The sequence below is a fragment of the Eurytemora carolleeae genome, unplaced genomic scaffold, assembly GCF_000591075.1.
Source record: "Eurytemora carolleeae unplaced genomic scaffold, Eaff_2.0 scaffold641, whole genome shotgun sequence".
In the NCBI taxonomy this organism is placed as follows: Eukaryota; Metazoa; Arthropoda; class Copepoda; order Calanoida; family Temoridae; genus Eurytemora; species Eurytemora carolleeae.
The window spans coordinates 105551-130862 of NW_019396618.1; the positions used below are offsets into that span (position 1 = coordinate 105551).

Sequence of the window (25312 nt, forward strand, 5' to 3'; positions counted from 1 at the left end):
TTATTTCAGAGGTGTATGCATCTTTTGTACTGCAGTGTACTGTCTATGGTCGGTAAACACAAGATGTCAAAGCCTGGCATGGGATCCATCTTTCTGGTCATAGGAAACTATAATTATGTGAATTATCAAAATTATCAAAATTTAATGCTTTTAACCTCCTTGGATACAAAACGAACACTGATGCATCTATTCTTGTTTATAAATTCCGCCCAGAGAGAACTGGTTTCAATATATACGCAGAGTGTACGCAACTGCGATTAACTTTCCTTGCATTATAACCTTGCCTGGTATAATCTGTATTTGTAGTGACATGTACTATACAGCTCGTCCTAGCTGGTTGCATGTCGACGGCCTGGTTCTGGAAATGAACTACATGGATTCAGCCTGCTTATAAAAGTCTCATTAATTTTAAAGATACGTTTAAAGCTTTGATTTTACGGCTCTAACTCTTACTTATGCTATTCTATCGCCTATTTCATGTTCAGTTTAGCACTATAAAGAAAACTTCTCATAGATTTCAACTTGAGATATTGTTACCTTTAATACACAGTTATAGAACCGAGCTTAACAATGTGCGAAAACCCAAAATTAAAAATAGTCAGTTTATTAAATTAAAACATTGCTGTTTAATTCAAAATTGAAAAAATTGGGAATTATTGTATTATTTATTTTCAAGATTACCATCATTTACATCGAATTGCATAGAAAACCTCTTGCATTTTTAATTTGTATTTTAATATGTTAAAACAAACTTCGAGATAAGAATATTACGTTCATATGCATGCATATATTTTTCTAACCTATTTTAAACTTGATTTGCCAAAAAATTCTTAAAAACTTTTTTGTATACTTAGGTGGAGATCAGTTTACCGTGCTAAAAACTTATCTAAGGTAAAAATTAAAATTTAAATTTCTAGAATGTCAGTCAGTCTTTCCGAATTTATCTTAATTACAGAAAACGCACTGTTTTTCTGTCATCTCTACCTAGGGCCTAAGCAGGTCTATTCAACGCTAGATTTTGCACGTAACTAAATAGGTTGACCAGCGTAGTGGTACCCAACTAGTATATATATATATATTTACAAGGTACGTTAATGAACAATAATGTTAATCCTTTATTTGGTTACAAGATATGCATGAAAATAATGATAGCAGTTATTAGCAGGAATATAGATAAGGTGTCAGGTTTCCCTTATATAGTATGGGTATTCATTACAAAAGTGTTGAAAACTGAACAGTACAGAAACATTTTGTGAAACTATTTAGTTTTTTCATACCAAAGGTTTTTAAAAAAACTTCCGAATTAGAATTAAAAGCACACGAAAAACAAAAACTTGTTGAAATGTAAATATTAACAAAAATTGTTCTTTAGACCGGGGTTTTTTAGTTCGGCCTTGTGTTCTTATTGAATCTCAGTTTTCATAAAAAGAGCCATAAAATTTAGAATTCGAAGTTAAACATGTAAATAAGAGCATATTTCACCAATCTTTAATGTCCAAGATTTTATTATAAGAAATAACAGTTTCTACAACATTTGACAAACGGCTCCAAAAGCAAGACTATTAAAAAATCAGATTTGTTTCAATAAAAAAATTTTAAATTATAAGATACTAAAGCCAGGTTGTTCTAAGGTTTTAAATCTATTTAGACGATATCCAACCATGAAATCCATATATTTAGACGATATCCGGCCAACTATGATATCCACAAATTTAGACGATATCCTACTATTTTATCCATATTTTTTGACGATATCCTACTATTATATCCATATATTTAGACGGTATCCAACTATAATGTTCATATATTTAGACGATATCCAACTTTGATATCCATATATTTAGACGATAACCAAGTATGTTATCCATATATTTAGACGATATCCAGCTATGATATCCATATTTTTAACTTTGATAATTTATTTTGGATCAAGGGTGAAGGCACAAGCTCACGCATACAAATAAAACGATATATCACTAAATCTGTTTCTAGTTTGTTATCTATTACTTTGTTTTGCTCAAGATCGATTAAAAGTCATGTACCCTAGCGTTTTGTGTTGCGCCGTTGTCTTAAAAACTTGACCATGGGTAACCCTATAAACCATAGTGAACACTTATTTTACGCTGGGCTGATCTTGCTTCCTGTTTTTCCTTAGGCTTAACTATTAGGTTTGGTTAAATGATTTTTGTTAATCGCAGGTAACGTTGATTAGCTAATGACTTGTAGAAAGCTGGATTTTCAAACATAATTGAGTTATGTTCTTTTGTCCTTTTCTCAGTCAGTCATAAAAAGAAAAAGAAAAAATAAGGAAATTTTTGGTTTTGTTTTCCTCTGTCTATTCTCTACTGTTTATCCTTTCCTTTCTTTGTTTTGTGTTCTCTGAGTTCACTGGCTCCGTAAAAATTCTCTCTCAAATTCTATGATATCCATATATTTAGGCGATATCCAACTATGATATCCATATATTTAGACGATATCCTAGTATGAAATCCATATATTTAGAAGATATCTAACAATTATATCTATTTATTTAGACGATATCCAACTAGTATACCCATATAATTAGACAATATCCAACCATGATATCCTTATATTTAGCCGATATCCAACTAGTATATTCAAATATTTAGACGATATCCAATTATGATATTCATGTATTTAGACGATATCAAACTTTGATATCCATATATTTATACGATATTCAACTATGATATCCAAATATTTAGACAATATCCAACGATGATATCCATACATTTAGACAATATCCATGACTATTATCATATATATTTAGAAAATATCTAACTAAATATGATATCCAATTATGATATTCATGTATTTAGACGATATCAAACTTTGATATTCATATATTTAGACGATATCCAACTATGATATCCATATATTAAGAGAATATCCAACGATGATATCCATATATTTAGACGATATCCATCTATGATATCCAAATATTTAGACGATATCCAACCTTTTTTTCCATATATTTAGACGATATCCAACTATGATTTCCATATATTTAGAAGATATCCAACAACAAGACTAGGTAAACTGGCCCTGGCAGAGTCCATCCATGAAGTTCTAGGCATATCAACACTTTTTTATTTAAATAATTAGGAAGAAGTTTCCTGCAAAGATAGATTTTTTACAATTTCCTTTAAACTTTATCTTTTTTCTGATCTCCTTAAAATCGCTTAATTTATTGCAAAGAATTTCTTGAGAATTTCTTAAAAATTTCTTGAGAATTTCATGAGAATTTCTTTGATTTTTTTTAATCTTGAGATTGAGATTACAATAAAAATTACTTTTTTATTCTACGTTTTATTGTGAATATGATTTATTAAAGAGGTGTGCCACGAGTTTACACCTGGAAATCCTCCAACATATTTCTTCGACAGGAAACATTGATTCAACTAATTTTATTTCATCTAAAGCAAATATGTTTAATTAGTGAAAGTCGGCTTTTTAACAAATCATCATCAAATACATTTTATATGTGTTATATTATTTATTGTTTTTTTTTTTTAAATGTTGAATATCATTACAAAAATAGTAATTTGATATAATGCTGTACAAAAAAATATTATTTGTATAGGTTTGAAAAAATTGAGTAAACACTACCTGTAGGGTCTCTATATTTATATTTATACGTAGCTTTTCATGTTTGATAGAAATCCGCAGAACTTTGGAGCTATTCTAAACATGTAAGATTTTAATCTTTCACAATACATTGATAGTAGGAGTCCATATAATTCCATTTCTGATCCCAAATGGGATTGGGGATTCTGTGTCATCGTAAATTTTGGCAAGGTTTTGTCTACACGTGATACTGCACATTAGAATTGTGTACTGCATTTGGGGCGTTAATATAGGTACATAGCAGAATTCAAAGTAAAAGATAAATTATGATATCCTATATTGTATATCTTCTGCATGGAATTTTTTCTTCAACTTGACATTATACTATCAATCATTCAACAATGTGGGATCGTATTTGATAGTATTATACGGACCCCTGCTTAAAAGTCATTGAAAGCAAGCTTTTTAAACATGAGATTAAGGTTATGAGATTTATGAAACTCCATTCCATTTTAAACCAAAATATTTATGGGCAAGCATTTTGAAGTTTTATAATAACTTTCAAGTTGTTGGACTATTTAAAGGCTCCACTAGATCTGATAAGTGTTACAAAGGAATTGAGCTTTTGCCACAAACTTTTATTTTCTAATCACTATATCTTTGAACCCGATGCTGCAGTAGAACTTTGATATTTCAAACTATGAATTAAGTTAGATCAAATAATAATAGTTTGAAATATCGAAGGTTAACTAACATCTTTAGATAGAAGAAATATTGGGATTAGACTTTTTGAGTTTGTGGCAAAAACTCAGTTCTTTTCAAAATTGTCTATTTCAAACATGTGCTTTCCGTACACTATGCCAAGTTTTGACCCTAGGCATAGAAACACGAACCGAAAACGATCTATTTGATTTCTTTTTCCTATTTTATTTTCTCTTAAAATAAAAATGTATTGCATGCTGCATAGTTTAGAAAAGCAAACTTTTAAAGAATTCAGTTTTTAAATTTTGGAACAGCTCACAGTATTTGTGTAATGTCTTTTAAAGTCCAAAAACCTTAATAGTTTTAGAAAAAATTATTTCAAATCATTTTTAGTTGTTAGACAACTTTTCTTTACTGAAACATTAGCAAAAGTCTAAAAAATCTTAGTTTAGGTTTTAAAATTTTATAAAATTCTATCTCTGACAGAAGGTAAAAGACTACTGAGATAAATTCTTGAACAAACAATTTCGAAAATTTTTAAGGCAGGTGTCAAAATGTGTCATAGTCTCTATTGTATCAAAAGTATGTACACATTTTAAATTTTTCAAATTTTTCAAATTTGTATGCGATCTCTTAAAATCATGTAAGTCCTGAATGTGAGTCCCAGTTCTATTATGTTTATTAATCAAGGTACAGAACTGGCCCTGTTCTTTTATGTTTATTAATCAAGGTACAGAACTAGCCCTGTTCTTTTATGTTTATTAATCAAGGTACAGAACTGGCCCAGTTCTATTATGTTTATTAATCAAGGTACAGAACTGGCCCAGTTCTATTATGTTTATCAATCTAGGTACAGAACTGGCCCAGTTCTATTGTGTTTATTAATCAAGGTACAGAACTAGCCCAGTTCTAATATGTTTATTATTTAAGGAACAGAACTGGCCCAGTTCTATTATGTTTATTAATCAAGGTAGAACTAGCCCAGTTCTATTATGTTTATTAATCAAGGTACATAACTGGCCCAAATCTATTATGTTTATTAATTAAGGTAAAAAACTGGCCCAGTTCTATATGTTTATTAATCAAGGTACAGAACTGGGGATTTCCATATCTGTCAGAACGGTTGTATGATTGTTCTCCAGCAGGTGATATATTCAGTAGTTTCCAGATATTAGGAATGTACAAAAAATACATGTTTATTCAGATTTTAAAGTGCATGTTTATTCAAATTTTAAAATACATGTCTATTCAGATTTTAAAATACATGTTTATTCAGATTTTAACGAAAAAAAAAATTTAGGTTTTTAGTTGCGGGCATTCTAAAAAAAATTGATGATAAAATTATCAATTAAGCTGTTGGTACAGAGGGTGTCCCAATAAATATGTTAATTAGAAGACGAACTCGAAATCGTCCTTGCTATAAATTAGCGTTGTACAAACTATTTTTAATGGTCAAATAAAGTTACGTCTGCTTGAGTTTGTTTTTATTTGAACGGTAAAAACTTTTTACTTAGTCTCAAAAACGTTGTATGATGTTCTGTAGCACTTCTTTGGGATAAACAAAGAAAATGAACAACTGTACTATGTTTATACATGTAAGTTTTACTTAGTATATTAGTATGCAATCAAAACATAAACAAACAAATTCGTAACTCTAGCAGACGAAATATCAACAGATTACAGCTTTCCTACAAGGCATCGCTATACTAAATCAATAAATCATTTACAAAGACGATAACAATATCGTCACTCAATGCCCTTGTATAAAAATTTTAAAGTATTTTTAAGTTTTCAAATATTGATTAACCAAAAAGAAAAAAAATTCTGCAAACTATTTTTTTTCATACTCTGGCCGATTAATCAATCATAGAAAAGAAAACATTGATTAAATTTGAAAAAGAAAACGATGTTGTCTTCTTTTCATAAATCAAATAATGTCGTCTTCTTTCCTATTTTAGGATCTTGAGTTCTGGTGTATTGATGAACTTGTGATGGCCCCTTGTTGTGCCCTCAAATACTATCAACAGCTAGAGGTGATTTCTTCATTTTATTTGAGCCGCGGCTCAAATTCTTTAAATTTGGCCTAAGAATGATTTATTTATTCCAAAAAAATACAAATCTAATAACTTTTTGAAGTTGCAGAGTGAAAGCAAAGAAATTGAATTTATCTTTTATGGCAATTTTGACAATTTCAATTCTCTAAATTTTTAAATATTTCCCACGACCTCTGAATGAAGAATATTCATTTCGAAAATACTTTTTTCTACAAAATCTCTAAACCCAACATTTCTAAAAAATTCTTTTTTACATAAAATCCTTGAACATAATTCCACCCTCCCCTCCCAGCTTTCCCGGAACTCTAATTCTCTAGCCAGTAAAGTTACCTAACTTGCTCTTTAATTTATTCAAGAAGCTGCAAGTTGTCCAAGAAAATATAATATTAGATTTCATATTCTAGGCAGATTGATTTTTTTGAGAAAAAATAAATGAGTTTATCTTCTTTTGTCTGGGACTAATAAAAAGGACTGTAATCGTAATTTCGAGTGACCCTCCATATGGCAATGTTCAGTACCTACTAAGGTTTGTCTTAACAATCATGAATAAGAAATCAATTTTTTGTTTCTTTATTTTCATTTAAAGTTTCTTTCCTTTGCTTACTAATAAAAATTAAAATTAAAATTACGCGTACAGTCCCTTTAATCTTTTGTTTAGATTGGACAGAATGAAAAAGATGATGACAATAACACTAGGAAAAAAGAAATTGAATTAGGTGAGAAGACGTAAAAGTTTTTGTCAACAGAAATAAAATGATTGAAAATAAATCGTATTTTTCTGCACTTTGAATACAAAAACTTAAACCTTTGATAGTTAAACTGAATTCTGATAAATTAACCTTTGATATTTCAACTGAATTCTGCTAGATTAACCTTTGATATTTCAACTGAATTCTGCTAGATAAACCTTTGATATTTCAACTGAATTCTGCTAGATAAACTTTTGATATTTCAACTGAATTCTACTAGATAAACCTTTGATATTTCAATTGAATTCTGCTAGATAAACCTTTGATATTTCAACTGAATTCTGCCAGATAAACTTTTGATATTTCAACTGAATTCTGCTAGATAAACCTTTGATATTTCAACTGAATTTCGCTAGATAAAATAGAGAATCAAAAATTGTAATATCAAAGGTTCACAATATTAGGTTTCATAGACTATGTATAAAGAATAGAGTTTAAGACGGGTCTCAGTTCCTTTAAAGGGACTGTAGGGGTAATTGTAAGAGACCCACCGTAGTAGCGTGCTCGATTCACCCTTTAAACTTTTGAGTAGTCAAGGAGAAATATAAAAATTCCAATGATAGCGTTGTAAATCTGCCATTGTCATCTTCGCATAAAGCGTAATTTATAAATTACGCTTACAGTCCCTTTAATTTAATTATATTTGGGAAAAGTTTTTTTTCTGTTTGGTCTGAGATTCATAAAGACAGATAACACAGTTTTCCCATTTTCTACTTCTACATCTATAAATAGTCAGAAAGGAAACCAATAAAACAGTTTCAAGAAAAGTTAAACTAAATCTAATTCATCTTTTTCTCTTATAATTATCTTTATATTTAGCGGAGGAGGAGGATTTTGGAAACAGTTTGGTAAATTTAAGTTTTTTGAAAAGGAAATTGAGTTTTTGCCACAAATTTTCGAAACTCTTTGCAACATAATGGTCTGAAACTTTGATATGTAAAACATAAAATAATAGATTTAAGAAAATTTTTAGTTTATAGACATCTATGGAGTTACAAGAAATAGGAATTAGAAGATTAGATTTTGTGGCAAAATCTAAATTTCGTTTTATAAACATATTTTTTCGAATAAATATTTTTTCTTGCTTTAGATAAAGAAACGCGCAAAATAATTTTACTTATTTTACTTATTTTTAATAATTTGTAACATTTTATGAATTAAACTTTTTTTTAAACATTTATTTGTTTCCATTTTGTACTTTATTATGTATTATGCTTCTCCTTTGCTTTATACTAATTTTTTATTGAAGCAGTGATATAGGTTACAGACCTTGCTGTGGTTTAAAGTTAGATTGTACATATATATTTCCAAAAGTATAGTTTCAATTTAAACAAAAACAAATTTAAAATTAACTTTATTTTGCGTTTTTTTTATTTCGCTAAAGCTCGGGAAAAACATAAACTAAGAAGAATATGTCTATTCCGAAACCAAACAAATATATTAAAGATTAAATATCTAGGTTGGACGGTTTCGCACTATCACCTGGAATACGATAGAGTATCCATGGACTAATAAGTTTGCAAGGTTAGTTTCTAGGCTAGCCTATTGTTTGATATGCCCCCTTTTTGTTAAAAAAAATAATCTTCACAATGTGGCCTCGGCAAACCAATATCATTTTTATTGTAAAATTCTTTTTCGTGTTTATCTTTATAAACTCTTAGATTTTTTATAAATACATTTATATTAAATATAAAGAGTGGAATCACAAAATTTACATACAGATGAGCTTCAAGACAAAAAAGTACAAGCTGTTAAAAGTCACAAAAAATCAGGTCATTTGTAAAAAGTTAAAAGTCACAAAAAAAAATTTTGAATAATTGAAAATTGAAAAAAATTTAAAAATTTTAGAAAAATTTTGTAAAAAATCATAACAAACAAAATTAGAAAAATTTTGTAATATCTATTGGAAAAAATCATAACAAACTAAATTGTTCCAATTTTACTTTGCCAAAATTTCATAAACATTCTGCATTATTCGTGTAAAATTATGAATCCATACTTTTTAGCTAAAATGAAATAAAATGTTTCTTTGTGCATCACAATAGTTGGATCTAATTTATTTTATGTTTTTTGTCTTTCATCTTTTTTTTGTTTGAATTTAGAGGTTTAGCTATTTTCTCCCTGACTATGGTTCTTCTTTCAACATTTACATTTGTTCTCTCAACCATTGATGAATTACAGGTAAACTTTTTACATTTTTCAATTTTCAACAACGTTTTTAGATTTTCAAGAATTCCCTTTCGCAAATTCGGATTTTAGTATCCAGTAATTCGGTTGCTCGAATAAAGGATAATAAAATCTAAGTTGGTGGCCAGTGTTCAGCAATCATTTTCTTTGCAAATTTTGAAACGGATTTTTTAAAATGCAAACACTAGAGCAATAATTAAAATAATAGTTTAATTAAAAAAATTAAGTAAAAAATATTATTTGCGAGTACGTAAATAACTCACCTTTTTCGAATTTCTAAAATATTTACAAAAAGAAAAAATCGAGATAATGCAAAAATCAAAAATCGTGATATTATTTTTTTCGGAAAGAAATTTGTGAAATTGTCCTCTAATTTTTTCCCAAATTTTGGAAGGTCAGCTTCGTCTTATCTTGTTACAGGTTATACAAATTTTATGCCAGTACTTTTATACAGAAAGGGTTTTCATGTCAACGTACTTTTGTACTTTAATTTGATTAAGTCAAGAAGGGAATTCTTCTTGTTTTCAGATAAGTAGAAGCATCTTACAATTTATAACAAGTTTTAACATTTTCAGCAAGTTTTTACATTTTCAACAAGTTTTTACATTTTCAACAAGTTTTACATTTTCAACAAGTTTTTACATTTTCAACAAGTTTTACATTTTCAACAAGTTTTTACATTTTCAACAAGTTTTATATTTTCAGCAAGTTTTTACATTTTCAACAAGTTTTTACATTTTTAACAAGTTTTTACATTTACAATAAGTTTTACATTTTCAACAAGTTTTTACATTTTCAACAAGTTTTTACATTTTCAACAAATTTTTACATTTTCATCCCTTCTAGAGATGAGATTTGTTAACATTATTAGACTCAATCAATTTAATCTAAATTAGAAATCTAATTTGAAAATTTAATAAAACAATTAAGAAATCTGGTTTTACCTTTGTAAATAAAAAAAGTTTTAAAAGAATGATTTTTTGAAATGTTAGAAATTTCCAATGAAAACAGAAAAATTGTCAAAATATAAAATTGTTATTTATTATTAATGTCAGAAAAAAAATCATGACGAAGCGTCCAAATTTGTAATAATGAATTTTTATTGAAGGAGAATGAGTNTTAAAGACTGCTTTGTTGTCCCAAAAAATGGAAATTCGTGAAGGCTCCGATGAACTTTAGTAAGTATGAACAAGTATGAACAAACCATTCAAAGATTAGATTAAAATTGTATTCTCATGAATCTATATTGATTTTAGAGAAAAATTTTATTTGAATAGTGTCCGAAATCTAGGCTTTTGTACAAAGGGTGGAACATACAAAAGGTAGAATAAAAAAAGAAATGCAGTTTTGGTAATTTTTTTAAAAAGTTTTGTAGATTTTCTGCAAAAATTGGAAAATTCTACCTTGAAATAACTTGAAATTACGTATACAGTCCCTTTAAGTATATGAACAATCTCTTTAAGTTGACCTGCTAGCTATAATACCGTTCTACCTGTCCCTGGTTTTGGAAGGTTTAGAAGATGTTGATATGATTGGCAAAGCTGGGAAAATTGTTAGGTAAAACTTCAAGAATTTAGATAATATAGTAGTTTCAGAGAAAATGCGCGAAATTGAATAAAGAAAATTCGGAAATTTTTTTAAAACAAAACATTTGGATGATTTTTTTTCTTTCTTTTTATAAGATGAATTTTTGAATATTTTTTTTTTGAAAATTGAGGAACCATTGCAGACCTTACTTTCCTTCTAATAATGTATTCAACAAAAAAATGCGGATTTTCCTAATTTAATTCCTTGCATTTTCTCCGAAACTATTCATCTGATTCGTTTGAGTTCGTTTAAGATTGTAATGTTTGATAGAAACAATTTATTCCCGCATCTAATTTTGAGTAAAAATTAGTTTCGAGGATTTTTTTTAAATGTCTATCAAAAGATCTAAAACTTCATTCACTGTAAACCAGCACGGTTTCATATCCGTCGTGCTGTACATAGTTAGTTTAAATAATGAATTCTGCTAGATATATTTGTCAAAGTTTTTATATCTAAGGTGTATTCCATTATTATTATAAAAGGATACACAGCGTCTTTGGAATCCAATAATTATTCAGGATGAAAAGAATTAATTATTATCCTGGGTAAAAAGAAATTATTATTCCGGGTAATAAATTTATAATAATCCCGGATAAAACGAATTCATCATTTTCCCGGGTAAAAATAATTAATTATTGTCCCGGGTAAAAATAATAAATTATCTTCCCGGTTGGAAAAGTGAATGAATATTTTACTTGAAGGTTGGTGAGAGTAATGAGAATATTGCGAGTGTACAAGGCAGGAAATTGAAAATTTAAAAATCATGAATTTTATCAAAGAAAAAATTACAGTAGATGGGGAAACTATAGCACCAGCTCAAAGATTGTGTTGTATAAATTTTTTTTTTTCAATCTCTCTGAAATTAGAAAGTGTGGTTGAAAAATTGGCCTCCCATTTGATTAACTGAAACCCCTCAATTCTATTCTTATTAAGATTTAACATTTAAATTGAATATAAATATTTCAATTTTATGTATTACAGCTTGTTCGACATTTTGCTGGGTTACAATCATTAATCTACACTCTTCAGCAGGCTTACAGAGAACTAGGTCTTCTTCTACATTTAGGTAAGCATGGATAACCTTCCGGGTTATACACATGTTCTAGCGGATGTCTCTTCTTCTCTCTATTTTCTTATTTTGATACTAATCTATGACATTTTAGACATTTTTGGAAAACCCCTATGCTCTTCTTCAATGATCTGGCAAAAATTCAGCTATTATGCACAAATCCAAATATTCTTTGCAAAATCTAGTTATTTAGCAAAATATGTTATATTTGGATTTAAGAAAAACTGACAACACGGCTGTACATTCTGTTGTGTTAAAATCCATCAAGCTAAAAATTCGAGGACAATTTCGTCTAATAACTAAAAACAGGTCTTAATATATATGATTTAGTATGGTAAAGGTAAAGTATGGCATTCAGCCAATTTGACAAATCCTACTAACGAACTTCCGACTTTTTATTTTTGGACCTACTTCCGTTTATTTTATTTAAACTTTTTTTAGCTCTTTGGAATACCTTTCAAAAAAGAAAGTTGTTTGTTTATTCAGGGAATTTTTGAGGTTTGGAAAATTCTGCAAAAGTATTTGCATTTTTTGATTCGCTGCATGTACCATGCCTGATTCACAGTTGTACCTTTAAATCCATAATCTCAGTAACAATAAGGAAAATGTCGTAATTAATCTATCTGGTAAAAGTGAATTTCCTAAGAATTTCCTGCTGTCTCGCCTGTGTTGCCCAAATCCGCAAGTCTTTTAAATAGAGAAAAATGTAAACTGTAAATCTCATAATGTAAACTATAAATCTCATAATGTAAACTGTAAATCTCATAATGTAAACTGTAAATCTCATAATGTAAACTGACACAAAATTTCATAGTTTGGGAGACAATGTATGTGTAGTATTTGTCACCCAGTCTTCTCAAATGTTAAAAAATTGTAAAATAAAGTTTTTTTAGAAATGGACATTTTTTGAATGTTTCTGGTGGGGCGTGATGACATTATCTACAGTTGGTCAGGATATGAATCCAGAAACATTTCTAGGTAGACATTTAGTTTTAGGTAGACATTGTTTTTAGGAAGACATTTTGTTTTTAGGAAGACATTTTAGTTTTGAGTATACATTAAGTTTTAGGTGGACATTGGGTGTTTAGATAGACATTTGGTTTTCAGGTAGACATTTGGTTTTCTGGAAGACATTTGGTTTTAGGTAACATTAGGTTTTCATATAGACATTTGTTTTTAGGTAGACATTAGGTTTTTAGGTAGACATTAGGTTTTCAGGTAGATATTTGGTTTATAGGTAGACATTAGGTTTTTAGGTAGATATTTTGTTTTAGTTAGACATTAGGTTTTTAGGTAGACATTTTGATTTAAATGTTTAAATAAAGTAACTCGTACGTAAGATAGAAATCTGAAATGTTTTCAACCATAACTATTTTAATTGAATAGCTATTGAGAAGAATAAAAATACCTGAAGAAGCTACGATGTCACAAAATTGTATCAGTCAGTATTGTCTCATAATAATCATTCCTCTTTTGTTTAGTTTTGTTTAGTAAAGTCTTAAGTGTATACATTTTTTATTCCAGATGTTTATCTTTAAGACAAATTTTAATCAATTTATGTCACGAAATTTTTATGAAAAATTGAAAAATAAAAATGTTCAAAATAATCAGGGGAAAATATTTGAGAAAATACCTGTTGGATAAAAAAGTTTTTCCTGGTCTTTTTAAATATTCGATGAGAAAGAATAAATATTTAATTCGCCGGTTCCTTGAAAACTTGAAAATCCTCTCTCCCCGCGGCTTGTCAAAAGTATTTTTTCATAATTGACATTTTAACAAAAGGATTTTACCCCGAAATAGGGTCAATTTGCTGTTTATAGATGAAGTGTAAAAAGTCCGGGTTTAAAGAACGTGGTAGGAAAAACAGCATGTTTGGTTTAAAAGAACTGTGCACGTGTTTTCAAGGAACTCTCCTATTATAGATTATCTGATTATCTGATTCACAACGGTACCCTTAAAAATGTTGTCTGATCAAAAATACGTGAGATATACATTATTTTTTGATTAGAAATTGATTATTGTTAACAATGGTTTCACTTTTAATTAATTTGCGGATTACTACTAGCAGAAAAAATGGTAGAAATAGCCAAAATCAAAGCTTTTCAAGCTAAAAACAACGGAATCTTTCACATTAAGGTTAATTAGAAGCGGCTATGAATTTTTTGTGTCCCACTTTAATGGATGGTACCAAATAGATTATGAGGTACAATAGGTGGCAACAGAGAATTTATACACGACGTCACAAGTGTCAACGTTGACACTTGTGACGTCAGAATACAGCTGTTCTGAGAGAGTACAAATTCTACGTTGCTATCTATTGTACTAGAATCTATTTGGATGGGCCCTGGAAACACAACAGAAAGTAAATATTATACTTTAGAGAATTAAGCACGACAAAAGAAATCACTAGTTCGTCCAAATATTTAGTTTTTAGTGAAGTGAACCCCTGTACAATCAAATGCAAAGGAACGTTTAAACAGAATTAAACAGGAAGGAGATAGTAAAATATAACAAAGATTCAGTCTGCTGTAAAATGGTTTTGTCAATATTTAATACAGGGTCAATGATGAAGTGTCACAACGCCTTGGGCTTTGATTTTACCGCTCTAACTCACTTATGCTTTACATAAACATTGTATTTGTAAAACACTTGTTGCTAGCTTTGGTTTTTAGAAAGTAGTTGGCAAAATTCTCATCGATTTTTGCTTGAGTGCATGAGACCTTTAAATCATAATGAAATTAATGCCACATTAAAGATACAAGTTTGTGACATTTTAGTTCCTCTAATTTTGATTTTATGAGAAAAGTAAATTTACCCGGGTACGTATACCCGGGTACGTATACCTGGGTACGTATACCCGGGTATGAATACCCGGGTAGGTATACCCGGGTACGTATACCTGGGTACGTATACCTGGGTACGTATACCTGGGTACGTATACCTGGGTACGTATACCTGGGTACGTATACCTGGGTACGTATACATGGGTACTTATACCTGGGTACATATACCTGGGTACATATACCTGGGTACGTATACCTGGGTACGTATACCTGGGTACGTATACCCGGGTACGTATACCCGGGTACGTATACCTGGGTATGTATACCTGGGTATGTATACCTGGGTATGTATACCTGGGTATGCATACCTGGGTATGAATACCTGGGTACGTATACCTGGGTCGTATACCTGGGTATGTATACCTGGGTATGCATACACGGGTACGTATACCCGTGTATGTATACTCGGGTACGTATACCCGGGTATGTATACCCGGGTACGTATACCTAGGTACGTATACCCGGGTATGTATACCCGGGTACGTATACCCATGTACGTATACCCAGGTATGTATACCCGGGTATGTAAACCCGGGTACATATACAAACTTCAAAACATTTTTGTTCTTCTCAACAGATCTACAAGCAGAGGAGTTATGATTGGAAATATTAAGATTTAAATCAAACTTTTGAAGTGATATTTAAGTTATGTTATATATGTATTTAATGATAAGGAAAATTGTTAAATCAGTAGCATGAGCATCAACTCATGAAGTGAAACTGTACAGTGTACACTGCACAATTATTGCGTTGATATCCATTTAAAACTAAATCCCAAAGATTGGCACGAACCTACGGCTACAGCCTACAGAATCCTACAAAAGTGGCAAAAACAGATTTCTAAAAAATTTCAATATGATCTCACTTTTTTACGTTTTTTTAAGTTTATTTTTTTCCGTACTTTTTCATTATCTTCTATTTGTAACAGAGTGATTAAGTGTTAATTATTTTATTTTTTTTATTTTTTTTATTTAGGTCAGGCGTTGGGAGGTCTTTGCGCCCTCGCAGGAGTTTTCATTCTCACTTTACCTATTCCTATTGGTAAAACATATTTTTTGATATCAGAAATATACTAGTGTTTGGAATAATTTTGAAACATAGAAAAGCTGTTTTACAATGCGTCCAAAAAAAATACACAATTGGAATCTCTAATCACAGGACATCTTTTATTTAGACGCGACATTTCTCTTATATCATATAAATATTAAAAATATTGTAAAATTTAATTAAAATAAATTATTAAAGTTAAAAGACGCGACATTTCACAGTCTCATAAAAAAATTTTACATACCGAAAATTTCATCAAATTAATATTTCATTGTTACGACATATATAAATGTTTTTTTTATATATTGTTTTTTTATAGTTGTGAACAGCTTTGCTAGTTACTATAAGAATAGGATGTGGAGAAACGAAGTCAAACTTAGGAAATATTTAATTTTATCAAAGATAATTTGAAATTAATGTTAAAAATGGTTTTTACAGGGTACCCCGATAAGATGAGACTTTTGTTATTTCTCGGATTCTAGCTGTTTTAAGATTATTATTTCTAGCTACATTATTTATATATATTTATATATACATAGATACGACATTTTATAGAAGACATTTCATAGAAAGGATATTTCATAGAGAGGATATCTCATCGACAGGATATTACATAGATTGGACATTTTATAGATATGACAATTCATACATAGGAATTTCTCAGACAGAGAATATTTTTCATAGATAAATAAAAAATGTTCTTCTAAGTGATCTCATCTAATGATTTTTACTTAACATATTAATCATATTATTGCTTTTTAAACTGATAACATATTATATTGTTGATTTCTTATTAGTCAAACTGTTCACATTTTCTAAAATTGTGACACATATTTTACATACCCAAAACCTTAAATTGTCTCTGAAAAATTGCTTTTGTCTCTTTGAAATCACCTGTCTAAGAATATTCTTCTCTGTCTATGAAATTTCTTCTCTAAACTGAACAGATTCCTGTAACGCTTCTACAGAAAAATTTGACAGCGTAAATAAATACAATTGACAGCTTCAAATTCAAATTCTAGGCAACATTATATAAATTCTGCCGATGTATTCATATTAATGAGTTTAACTGTAGGATTTTGTTATCCATGAATATCCATCTATTTCTATCAGATGACCCAACATCTATGTATCTACAGCAGAAAAAAAATAGGTTAAATAATCGTAAGGAACTGAATTTTTGCCACAAGCTCAAATCTACTAACAACCATATCTGATAAAAAAAATAGAGTTAGTAGCAATACTCAATTTTGATTTTGACTAATCATTTTTAGGTTGAAATCCAGAATTAATGTTCAATTTCTCTAACATTCTGGTATTTAGTAAAATAATATAGATATATTCTAGTATTTAGTAAAATAATATAGATATATTCTAGTATTTAGTAAAACTAGAAATTCAAAGCGCTTCGCGCCCTTCTTTCTAGCCTTAGAGGGCGCTTCGCGCCCATCTCCTAAATTAATTGTGAACATGTTCTCTTTGTGTACATCGTAAAACAAAACAAAAATAATTCGCGGATTTTCACAAAAAATTTCGCGGATTTTCAAAATTTTAAAAAATTTAATGACGATCGAATTTTGATGGAGACAAATATTTGAAATTTTGATGATTCATAAACCTTCCCTGGAGTCCCTAGATGTCCCACAAAAAAATTTGGGCCCGATCGGTTCAGCCGTTTTGACGTTTATTGGATACAAACAGACAGACAAACAGACAGACAAGCCAAATTTATATATAGACTAGCCTTAGAGGGCGCTTCGCGCCCATCTTCTAAATTAATTGTGAACATGTTCTCTTTGTGTACATTATATATCAAAAACAATCAAAAAGTTAACGGAATTTTGTTTCAATTTTGATCATTCATAAACCTTCCCTGGGGTCCCTAGATGTCCCACAAAAAATTTCGGCCCGATCGGTTCAGCCGCTTTGACGTTTATTGGATACAAACAGCCAGACAGACAAATTTATATATAGATTCTAGTATTTAGTAAAATAATATAGATATATTCTATTATTTAGTAAAATAATCTAGATATATTTGAATATTTTTATAACAATACACTTTAACTTTTCTGCAAACAATTTCAACTGATTTGAAATAACAATTATACCAATACACGAATTCAAAATATGCTAATATCAAAATTCAAATTCCATTTGTATAATTATTTATTTTCAGTAGATTTGATGTGAAAATTCAGAGGTGTGGGAAAATGTCAAATTAGATTGGAAAAAATAACAAAATATCTATCCAAATACTAAATACTTTAAACCCCTAAACTGGTCTGAATTAATAACGATTATCTTTTAAAAATTAAAAAAATTTGTCTCCAAAAGCTTTTGATTTTTGTAAACTTTAAATTTGAAATAGAAGATGTGCGTGAAGCGGCCTAAGAGCCTAGCACAGTACCTCATATTTGACTGATTAACCATCGAATAATCCATAGTTTGTTTTATTACTTTTTTAATGATAAATTGAAAATAGAAAGAGAGAGAGGTTGCGAGAACAAGCATTGCAGAAGAAGCAAATGCAGAAGCTATTTTTACTTAAGGTGATTTTTGCACTATATTAACATAAACATAGCGTATTTACTTTTTTCTATTTACAACTAAAAAATAAATGTATTTTCATAAATGGTTTTTAATAGTTTACATACTTGCTAGTGCTACATCTGGTTTTATGTTATTAAATTAGTTGTATGATATAACACCAACTGTACCGAATGGGTATTCATACAAATAAATTCAAAACTCAATTTTTTTTTCAAGAATCGATTATGAAAAGGTTTTTTTCCAGCAATTATACAGTTCTAATTTAATAATTAAACATTAGCAATTAAAAATTAAAGACTGGCTTTATTCCTTGTGGAGATTACATTGATGACTTGATTTTGTTACTAGGCTATGGCTGCACCAGGAGTTGGTGAGTAGGAAAATTATTAATATTTGGTTGCAAAACTTGTTTATGCAACTTCTAATTTCTACTGGGTTGTTTCAACAAATAGTTATAACATTTCATTGAACAGGGCGGTTTCTACATAATTTTTAATTTGCAAAGGAATTTAGTTTTTGCAGCAAACTCAGATTTTCTAACCCTTATATCCTTGCAACATTATGTCGTAGACATTAGATATTTTAAACTATGAATTCTGTAAGATCAATTAAGCTAAGTTTGATATATCACAGGGTTACACCATTAGGATTCAAAGTTATAGGAATTGGAAAATTTGTGTTTCTGACAAAAACTCAATTCCTTATATAAAAGGGAGTTACAATTTTTATTTCAAGGGTTGGTTACAATATCTAATTGTTACAGGGGAGGTTGCAACATTTATAGTTTTTACCTACAGAACCGGGCCCGTCAGGACAAATGGAGGAAAATGTACGTTAGATTCTGTCGTGTGTATTTAGCTTAATCAACTACACTGATCATTGTTATTAGGTGCAGTACGCGGAAAAGGGATTTGAAAATAAACCAAAATTAGTACTGCACCTAATAACAATGATCAGTGTAGTTGATTAACCTAAATACATACGTCACAATCTAGCGTACATTTTCCTCCATTTGTCCTGACGGGGAACCGGGTGGTTGCAACACAAAAACATTTCATACTTGCTGAAGTACCAGGCGTTGCCCGTGGAAAAAAAGAAAATTTAGATTTGTGAGAAAAAAAATCGATTTTTGAAAGAAAAAAAAATTATTTTTACAGAATTTTTTTTAGCCTATGTTACCCCCGTGGATATTCAAGAGTTCCTTCAAAAAATGTCAGTCCATTCGGTCCAGCCTTTTGGCCAGCTATAGCTAACATCTATATATATATATATGAGCGAAGAGCTTTATTATATAGACATACTTTTTAATTTTTACAGGATTAGTGGCAAGATTTTATTATTACAGGGTGTTTGAAAATTATTGATGGATGGTTGCAGATTCAATAAACAGGGTGGTTGTCTTATTACAGGGAGTGGTTGGAACATGTAGCTAATTATTGCAGGGTATTACAGGGGGGTTGCAACATTTGTTTATTCAGGGTGTGGTTGAAACATTTGTTTATTCCAGGTGTGGTTGCAACATCAGGAAAAGGGAATAATTCTACCTCTGAAGATGGAAGTATATATCCAGCATACCCTTCACCATTCTCAGAGGCACAGCTGCAGATTAATATTATCATTATTTCAATATCATTTTTATAAGCATAAATCTGAATGTTATAGGAGGAAAGGGAAGCCCAGATTAAAGTTTCACATTATCTGTGAACAAGATTTTTTTTATATTTTAAATGTATAATTGTACCCAATAATGAATAAATGTTTTAAATGTACCCAATAATGATACTCTTTTAAACACCTATGATCAGAACTTGTGGTTCACATTTGATAATAAACTTAATTGATTTTTTAAATAAGAAATGATTTTTTTTATTTTATGATTTTAAGATTACTTTATTTATAATTTGCAAGTGAAGCCCTACAGCTTTCCAAAAACGTATCAAATGTATCACAATAAAAAATAGAGGGGGGGGGTGAATTTAAGCCCACCCAGGCAGCCAGTCAGTAAACCAGACGTCAGGCCCGCTAAATAGGTTTATATTTATTTTAAATGTTTTTGTGATAATTTTAGAATATTATACATTTTTGTTTCCTACAATTTTTGAATTTCTAAAAAAAATTCGTTTTAATTTCATGAATATTTATTTTTGACTTTTTTCACCAAATATTTGTAGAATTTAAACTCAGCAAATCGTAAATGTCGTCTTTTCAATGATGGCTCTTAGTTGAGAAAGGGGGGAGAGGCAAAGACACATATTTTTCTTAAGTAAAACAATCTAAAACATAAAAAAATCTGATATAATGCCGTTTTGATCAATTGTGCAATTAAGAAAAAAAAAGGTTAATAATAATATAGCTTATTATAGAGATAAATTAAGAAACTGTTCCAATTCTTCCAATCAAGGTTAAAATTTGATGTTGAGGGGAAATATGATGAAAAAGTGAACTCAGAAAACAATGATAGATGTCTTCTTTATTTCTTTTAATTATGCAAGAAATCGCTGAGTTTTTATTTTGTATCGGATTCAATTATAGCAACAATGTTCAGGTATCCTATATATATTCCGCAGAATTGTCAAAAACTATTATTGACCTCTAAAATGGATTCCTGGAGCCAAAAAACCATATTTTAGATAAATCACATTGATGCATGAACTTGATGACAAAATCTAAATATTTGAGATTTTGTTGGTCTTCATGAAGCCCTCTAACATACCAAAGAACACTTATTTTCTGGAAACTAACACAAGATTTTAAGTTAGTCAAAAATTTGAAACAAAACAAAAAAGTTACAGGATTAACAAAATACATTTTTTCGCCCTTCTACTCCTACTCCTAAAATATGTAGAAAATGACATATTTTCTTTTCCAAACATTAAGCTGTTTACAAAATATAAACCAAATCGGAGATGGTCACTTTAACCTCGTTTCTAAAAAAATGTCCCTCGACATACCTTTCTTCAAGTTGAATTATGCAATGAAAGCATCAGTAAGTGTGTATTTTACGTTCAAAATCTGTTCAAAAACAAATATTCAATGTCTGCCACAAGATTGAAAATATTAAAGACGACCTTTCCCAATAGCTTAACATACAAACAACCTTCAAAGAAGAATATAATACATTGCCAATGCCAGGTCCAACAAATTTAGCTTAGACGGTATTTTTTTAGAAATAAACAAACGAACGAGCAGAAAATATATTATAAATATACATATATCCATGGGGTCAATTTTTAGGGACAATTTAATGTCAGACCATGTTGCAATTGCAAAAAAAATTTAAAATTTGCAAAAACCCAAATATTTATTGCAAAATCTATATTTATTTATATATCGAGATTATTACAGGCTTACAAAATTTGTTATCATGGATAAAATTATTTTTTTTTGCGATATTATTCAAGAAAAACTAAAAATGTGCAAATTCCCTTCAAAGGCGTCTGTGCAAAATTTCTTTGCAAAAATTGTGCAATCTGCTTTCTACTGTTATAGGCTTTCCAAAGAGCCATAAAATGTTGAAATCCATTGACTGGAAGTAGGTATAAGTATAGATTTAGTCTGGTATGGGTAAAATAAGGCATGTAAGCATATGCCTGAGGACTCAGGAAGTAGGTATGTAAGCCCAGCTTTTAATCTGTGTTTTTTAGAAAAGCCAGAAAATTTGAGCTTCCTAGCTCAAATACTAAATTTTGTATTTTGGTTTTAGAATTTTAGAATTATGTCAAAGAAGACGATAATTTAAAATTCCTACCATCAAAATCTGCCAAATAGAAAATTAAACCGGTTTTTTGAACTCAACTCTGTGGAAAATAAGATGCAGCTTGAATCCGAAAGGTCAAACCGTAAACAACGCCCAACGACAGCTTAGACCCGAGCCGTATTTTCCCGAGTTTTTTTTAATCGCGGGCTCTGGAGACATAAATAATAAAACCAAGTTAACAACATTTCCGTGGTTCTACCGAGTTCTTAAAATTTAAGACAATTCAGTCAAGGGGTTCATAAGCTGTGATCGGACTGACACACAAACAGACAAACAGAGGTGAAGCGCCCTGTAAACTTAATAATATATTTGGAGGGTTGGAGGATATTATTGGAGAAACTATAAAATATACAAGTGCTCCCAGGATACCACTTTTCCTCACCAATACTTTAATATTCTTTTCATCAATTTATAATTCTATATGTACCCTTCCTCTTCTTTTACTAAACTGTAAAGTGGATACATCCAACCATTTTCTGATTAAAGCAGATTTGGGCATCGTTATTATCTGTTTTTTAGATACTAGCCTTGGAGGGCGCTTCGTGCCCATCTTCTAAATTAATTGTGAACAATGTTTTCTTTGTGTACATCGTAAAACAAAACAAAAATAATTCGCGGATTTTCACAAAAAATTTCGTGGATTTTCAAAATTTTAAAAAATTTAATGGAGATCGAATTTTGATGGAGACAAATATTTGAAATTTGATCATTCATAAACCTTCCCTGGGGTCCCTAGATGTCCCACAAAAAATTTGGGCCCGATCGATTCAGCCGTTTTGACATAACATATTCTTTCTGTCTTGTATTTTTATCAAATCTGAATTTTAAAAAACTTTAACAGTGGTTCTCTAACTTTAAACTGTGAAGACGACAGTATGACTCAACCTGAAGTTATGATTTAAAATGTCAATGGTTATGAAACACAGATATCGTGCAGTGTACACAGACCCATTTCATTCAACAAGTTGATTTTTCAAGCTTATGATAAACCCAAATAGATTGTTAAGTACAATAGATGGCAACGTAGTATTTGTACACTCTCAGTACAGCTGTATTCTTACATCACAAGTGTTAACTCAGTATTGTGTCCGACAAAATTATTAATAATATTGATAATTTTAGAATAAAGAGCTTATCTAACACTGAAAAGGGTGCGATTTTATGTGTTAGGGGGTAATTGTTTGGATATGAGAGGGGGGGGGGACTAGTTAAATATTGATTACGCTCATGATCGGAAAGAGGGATTTAACAAGAAATTATTTTTTTAAGAAAAATATAGTTTATTAAGATTAAGATTGTTAAATACGTGATAGTGCAATAAAGTTTTGCGCGCATTCATACTTTTTTACAGCTTCTGTAGAAAAGTTTTAGTTCACATATGGTCAGCGTCTATTATGAATGAATAGAGATGTCCCAAAAAATGTTATCACTTCATAAAGATGGGAATCGTTTTCGCTAACAAAAATATTTTCAAACGAACGATTTTGTTGAATGAACGATTTTATTGAACGTAGATATTACTGAACGAATGATTTTACTAAACGAACGATTTTTTTGAACGAACGTTCAGTGACAAAAAACGAACGATATATATGATAAAATGAATGATGTTTTATTCTAAAGTTCTAAAATGATGTGTAGGACAACAAAAAGTTTAAATTAGTTTAAGCCACTACGTTACGACAATTTAAACTTGACCCAGTCTTAAACTTTAAGCTACTGTTCATAGCTGTCTGGATCTATATGTTCAATATATATATACAGAATTATGCTTGGTCTTTTTTCTTAGAATTATTTTGCAGTTTTATCTGATGCCGTATCTGCAATCCTGTATTTTTTAATTGTACACATTGTGACATAAAAAACGCTTAAACTATTTCGCATATTTTCCGGCTTTATTAATGCATTTTTAAAACTCTGAAATTTAAAGCTTGAAGGGAAAATTTTTAATCGTAAAAACGTGGGTTCGCTTGGCTTAGTAGTTTTTTGACGTTTTTTGCTTGCAAACCAACCTAAAAGACAAGGCAAACAAATAGATAGGCCTGGATAGTCAAATTAAAGTAAATTCTTAGAAGTAAATTGAGTAAATGTTTAATCTCAGAAAATAGCCTTTTCTTAATTTTTGTTCAATGACTTCTTTTTGCAAAGTTTTTGCATTATTTTCTTTTCTTATTCAACTTAAAAGATTTAATTTTATTAGATTTAAATAAATTTGACACCCTGCCAACAAATAAGTTGTTTGTGTAAGTGACTAAGCTGAATGAGGACAGATTATGATATTATATTATTAAATTATCATTATCTTATATGATTAGAGAGTAATGAATGTGCAGTGATGCTGAAATCTAAGCTTTAGACGCAATGGCACCAGGGACTAAACTATAGTGGTTATAAATCTCTATTTGTTTTATAACAATTGACACTCTAGGTTATTTTGATATTGTTATTATTGTTCTTTCTCTCCTTCTTGTAATTCTTCTTGTTCTCCTTTTTGTTCTTATTTTCTTCTTCTTCTTCTTCTTCTTCTTCTTCTTCTTCTTCTTCTTCTTCTTCTTCTTTTTCTTCTTCTTCTTCTTCTTCTTCTTCTTCTTCTTCTCCTTCTTCTTCTTCTTCTTCTTCCTCTTCTTCTTCTTCTTCTTCTTCTACTTCTTCTTCTTCTTCTACTTCTTCTTCTTTTTTCCTTTTAAGCCCTTTTTCATATTCATATTTTATTTATTCTTAGCTACCTCTAAGAAAAGCTCTGTGGCACCAATTAACATTTTTAGAATTTGTTTCTATTGTTTGCTTAAACGGATTTTTTATGAAGGTGGGTTGGGAGGAGATGTCATTAATCGGTAATCGTCTAATACTATTATAAACTGAACTAATCGCATTCATTCCTCTGGTCGCAGTCTCTCAATATGTTTGATTATATACCGACCCCAGGGCACTCCCTCCCTAGCCCAATATACAACTCAGTAGAATTCTCACAAATGGTTTTTGTAAATTCGAAAAATGAAATAGTTTAAAAATTTAAGATAATAAGTATCCGCCCCATACGCGATCCTAACTATGATTTTTAATCAAGGATCAAATAATTTTTTCTTTTTCGAATTTCCGAATTTTACAATATATATTAGTACAGGTCGGTGACGCCAAGTCAAATAAAATTTGTACCAGTAATTTTGATAATTGGC

The 25312-nt window shown here is 29.8% G+C and overlaps 3 protein-coding genes across 3 annotated transcripts; all 3 read left to right on the top strand.

Moving 5' to 3' along the window:
• The first annotated feature begins 859 nt into the window (after positions 1–859).
• On the top strand, positions 860–9352 carry LOC111706385 (potassium voltage-gated channel protein Shab). Its single transcript, XM_023479246.1, has 10 exons — positions 860–891; positions 3033–3094; positions 3356–3407; positions 3681–3713; positions 5378–5435; positions 6249–6323; positions 7003–7060; positions 7913–7941; positions 8553–8617; positions 9196–9352. Coding segments are annotated over exons 4-10 (444 nt in total). The 5' UTR covers positions 860–891; positions 3033–3094; positions 3356–3407; positions 3681–3711.
• Positions 9353–10405: 1053 nt separating this feature from the next.
• Positions 10406–11985, top strand: LOC111706384 (potassium voltage-gated channel subfamily F member 1). The gene is made up of 4 exons (XM_023479245.1): positions 10406–10458; positions 10744–10837; positions 11569–11605; positions 11849–11985. Exons 1-4 carry the CDS (start codon positions 10449–10451, stop codon positions 11945–11947), a joined length of 240 nt encoding a protein of 79 aa, XP_023335013.1. The 5' UTR covers positions 10406–10448; the 3' UTR covers positions 11948–11985.
• Positions 11986–12789: 804 nt separating this feature from the next.
• LOC111706391 (potassium voltage-gated channel protein Shaw) lies at positions 12790–20153 on the top strand. The gene is made up of 7 exons (XM_023479257.1): positions 12790–12914; positions 15755–15820; positions 16146–16206; positions 18312–18378; positions 18728–18749; positions 19887–19972; positions 20042–20153. The coding sequence occupies exons 1-7, from the start codon at positions 12866–12868 to the stop codon at positions 20081–20083; spliced, it is 393 nt and encodes a 130-aa protein (XP_023335025.1). The 5' UTR covers positions 12790–12865; the 3' UTR covers positions 20084–20153.
• Positions 20154–25312: the final 5159 nt, after the last annotated feature.

Excerpts from the sequence above, each read along its gene's own strand:
- LOC111706385 (XM_023479246.1), top strand. Across the intron at positions 6,324-7,002 it reads AATACTATCAACAGCTAGAG|ATTGGACAGAATGAAAAAGA; the intron begins GTGATTTCTTCA and ends TCTTTTGTTTAG. Across the intron at positions 8,618-9,195 it reads TGGACTAATAAGTTTGCAAG|AGGTTTAGCTATTTTCTCCC; the intron begins GTTAGTTTCTAG and ends GTTTGAATTTAG.
- LOC111706384 (XM_023479245.1), top strand. Across the intron at positions 10,838-11,568 it reads AAAGCTGGGAAAATTGTTAG|GTTGGTGAGAGTAATGAGAA; the intron begins GTAAAACTTCAA and ends TTTTACTTGAAG. Across the intron at positions 11,606-11,848 it reads GAATATTGCGAGTGTACAAG|CTTGTTCGACATTTTGCTGG; the intron begins GCAGGAAATTGA and ends TATGTATTACAG.
- LOC111706391 (XM_023479257.1), top strand. The coding sequence starts at position 12,866 with ATGACATTATCTACAGTTGGTCAGGATATGAATCCAGAAACATTTCTA. Across the intron at positions 15,821-16,145 it reads CACTTTACCTATTCCTATTG|TTGTGAACAGCTTTGCTAGT; the intron begins GTAAAACATATT and ends GTTTTTTTATAG. Across the intron at positions 19,973-20,041 it reads ACCCTTCACCATTCTCAGAG|GAGGAAAGGGAAGCCCAGAT; the intron begins GCACAGCTGCAG and ends TGAATGTTATAG.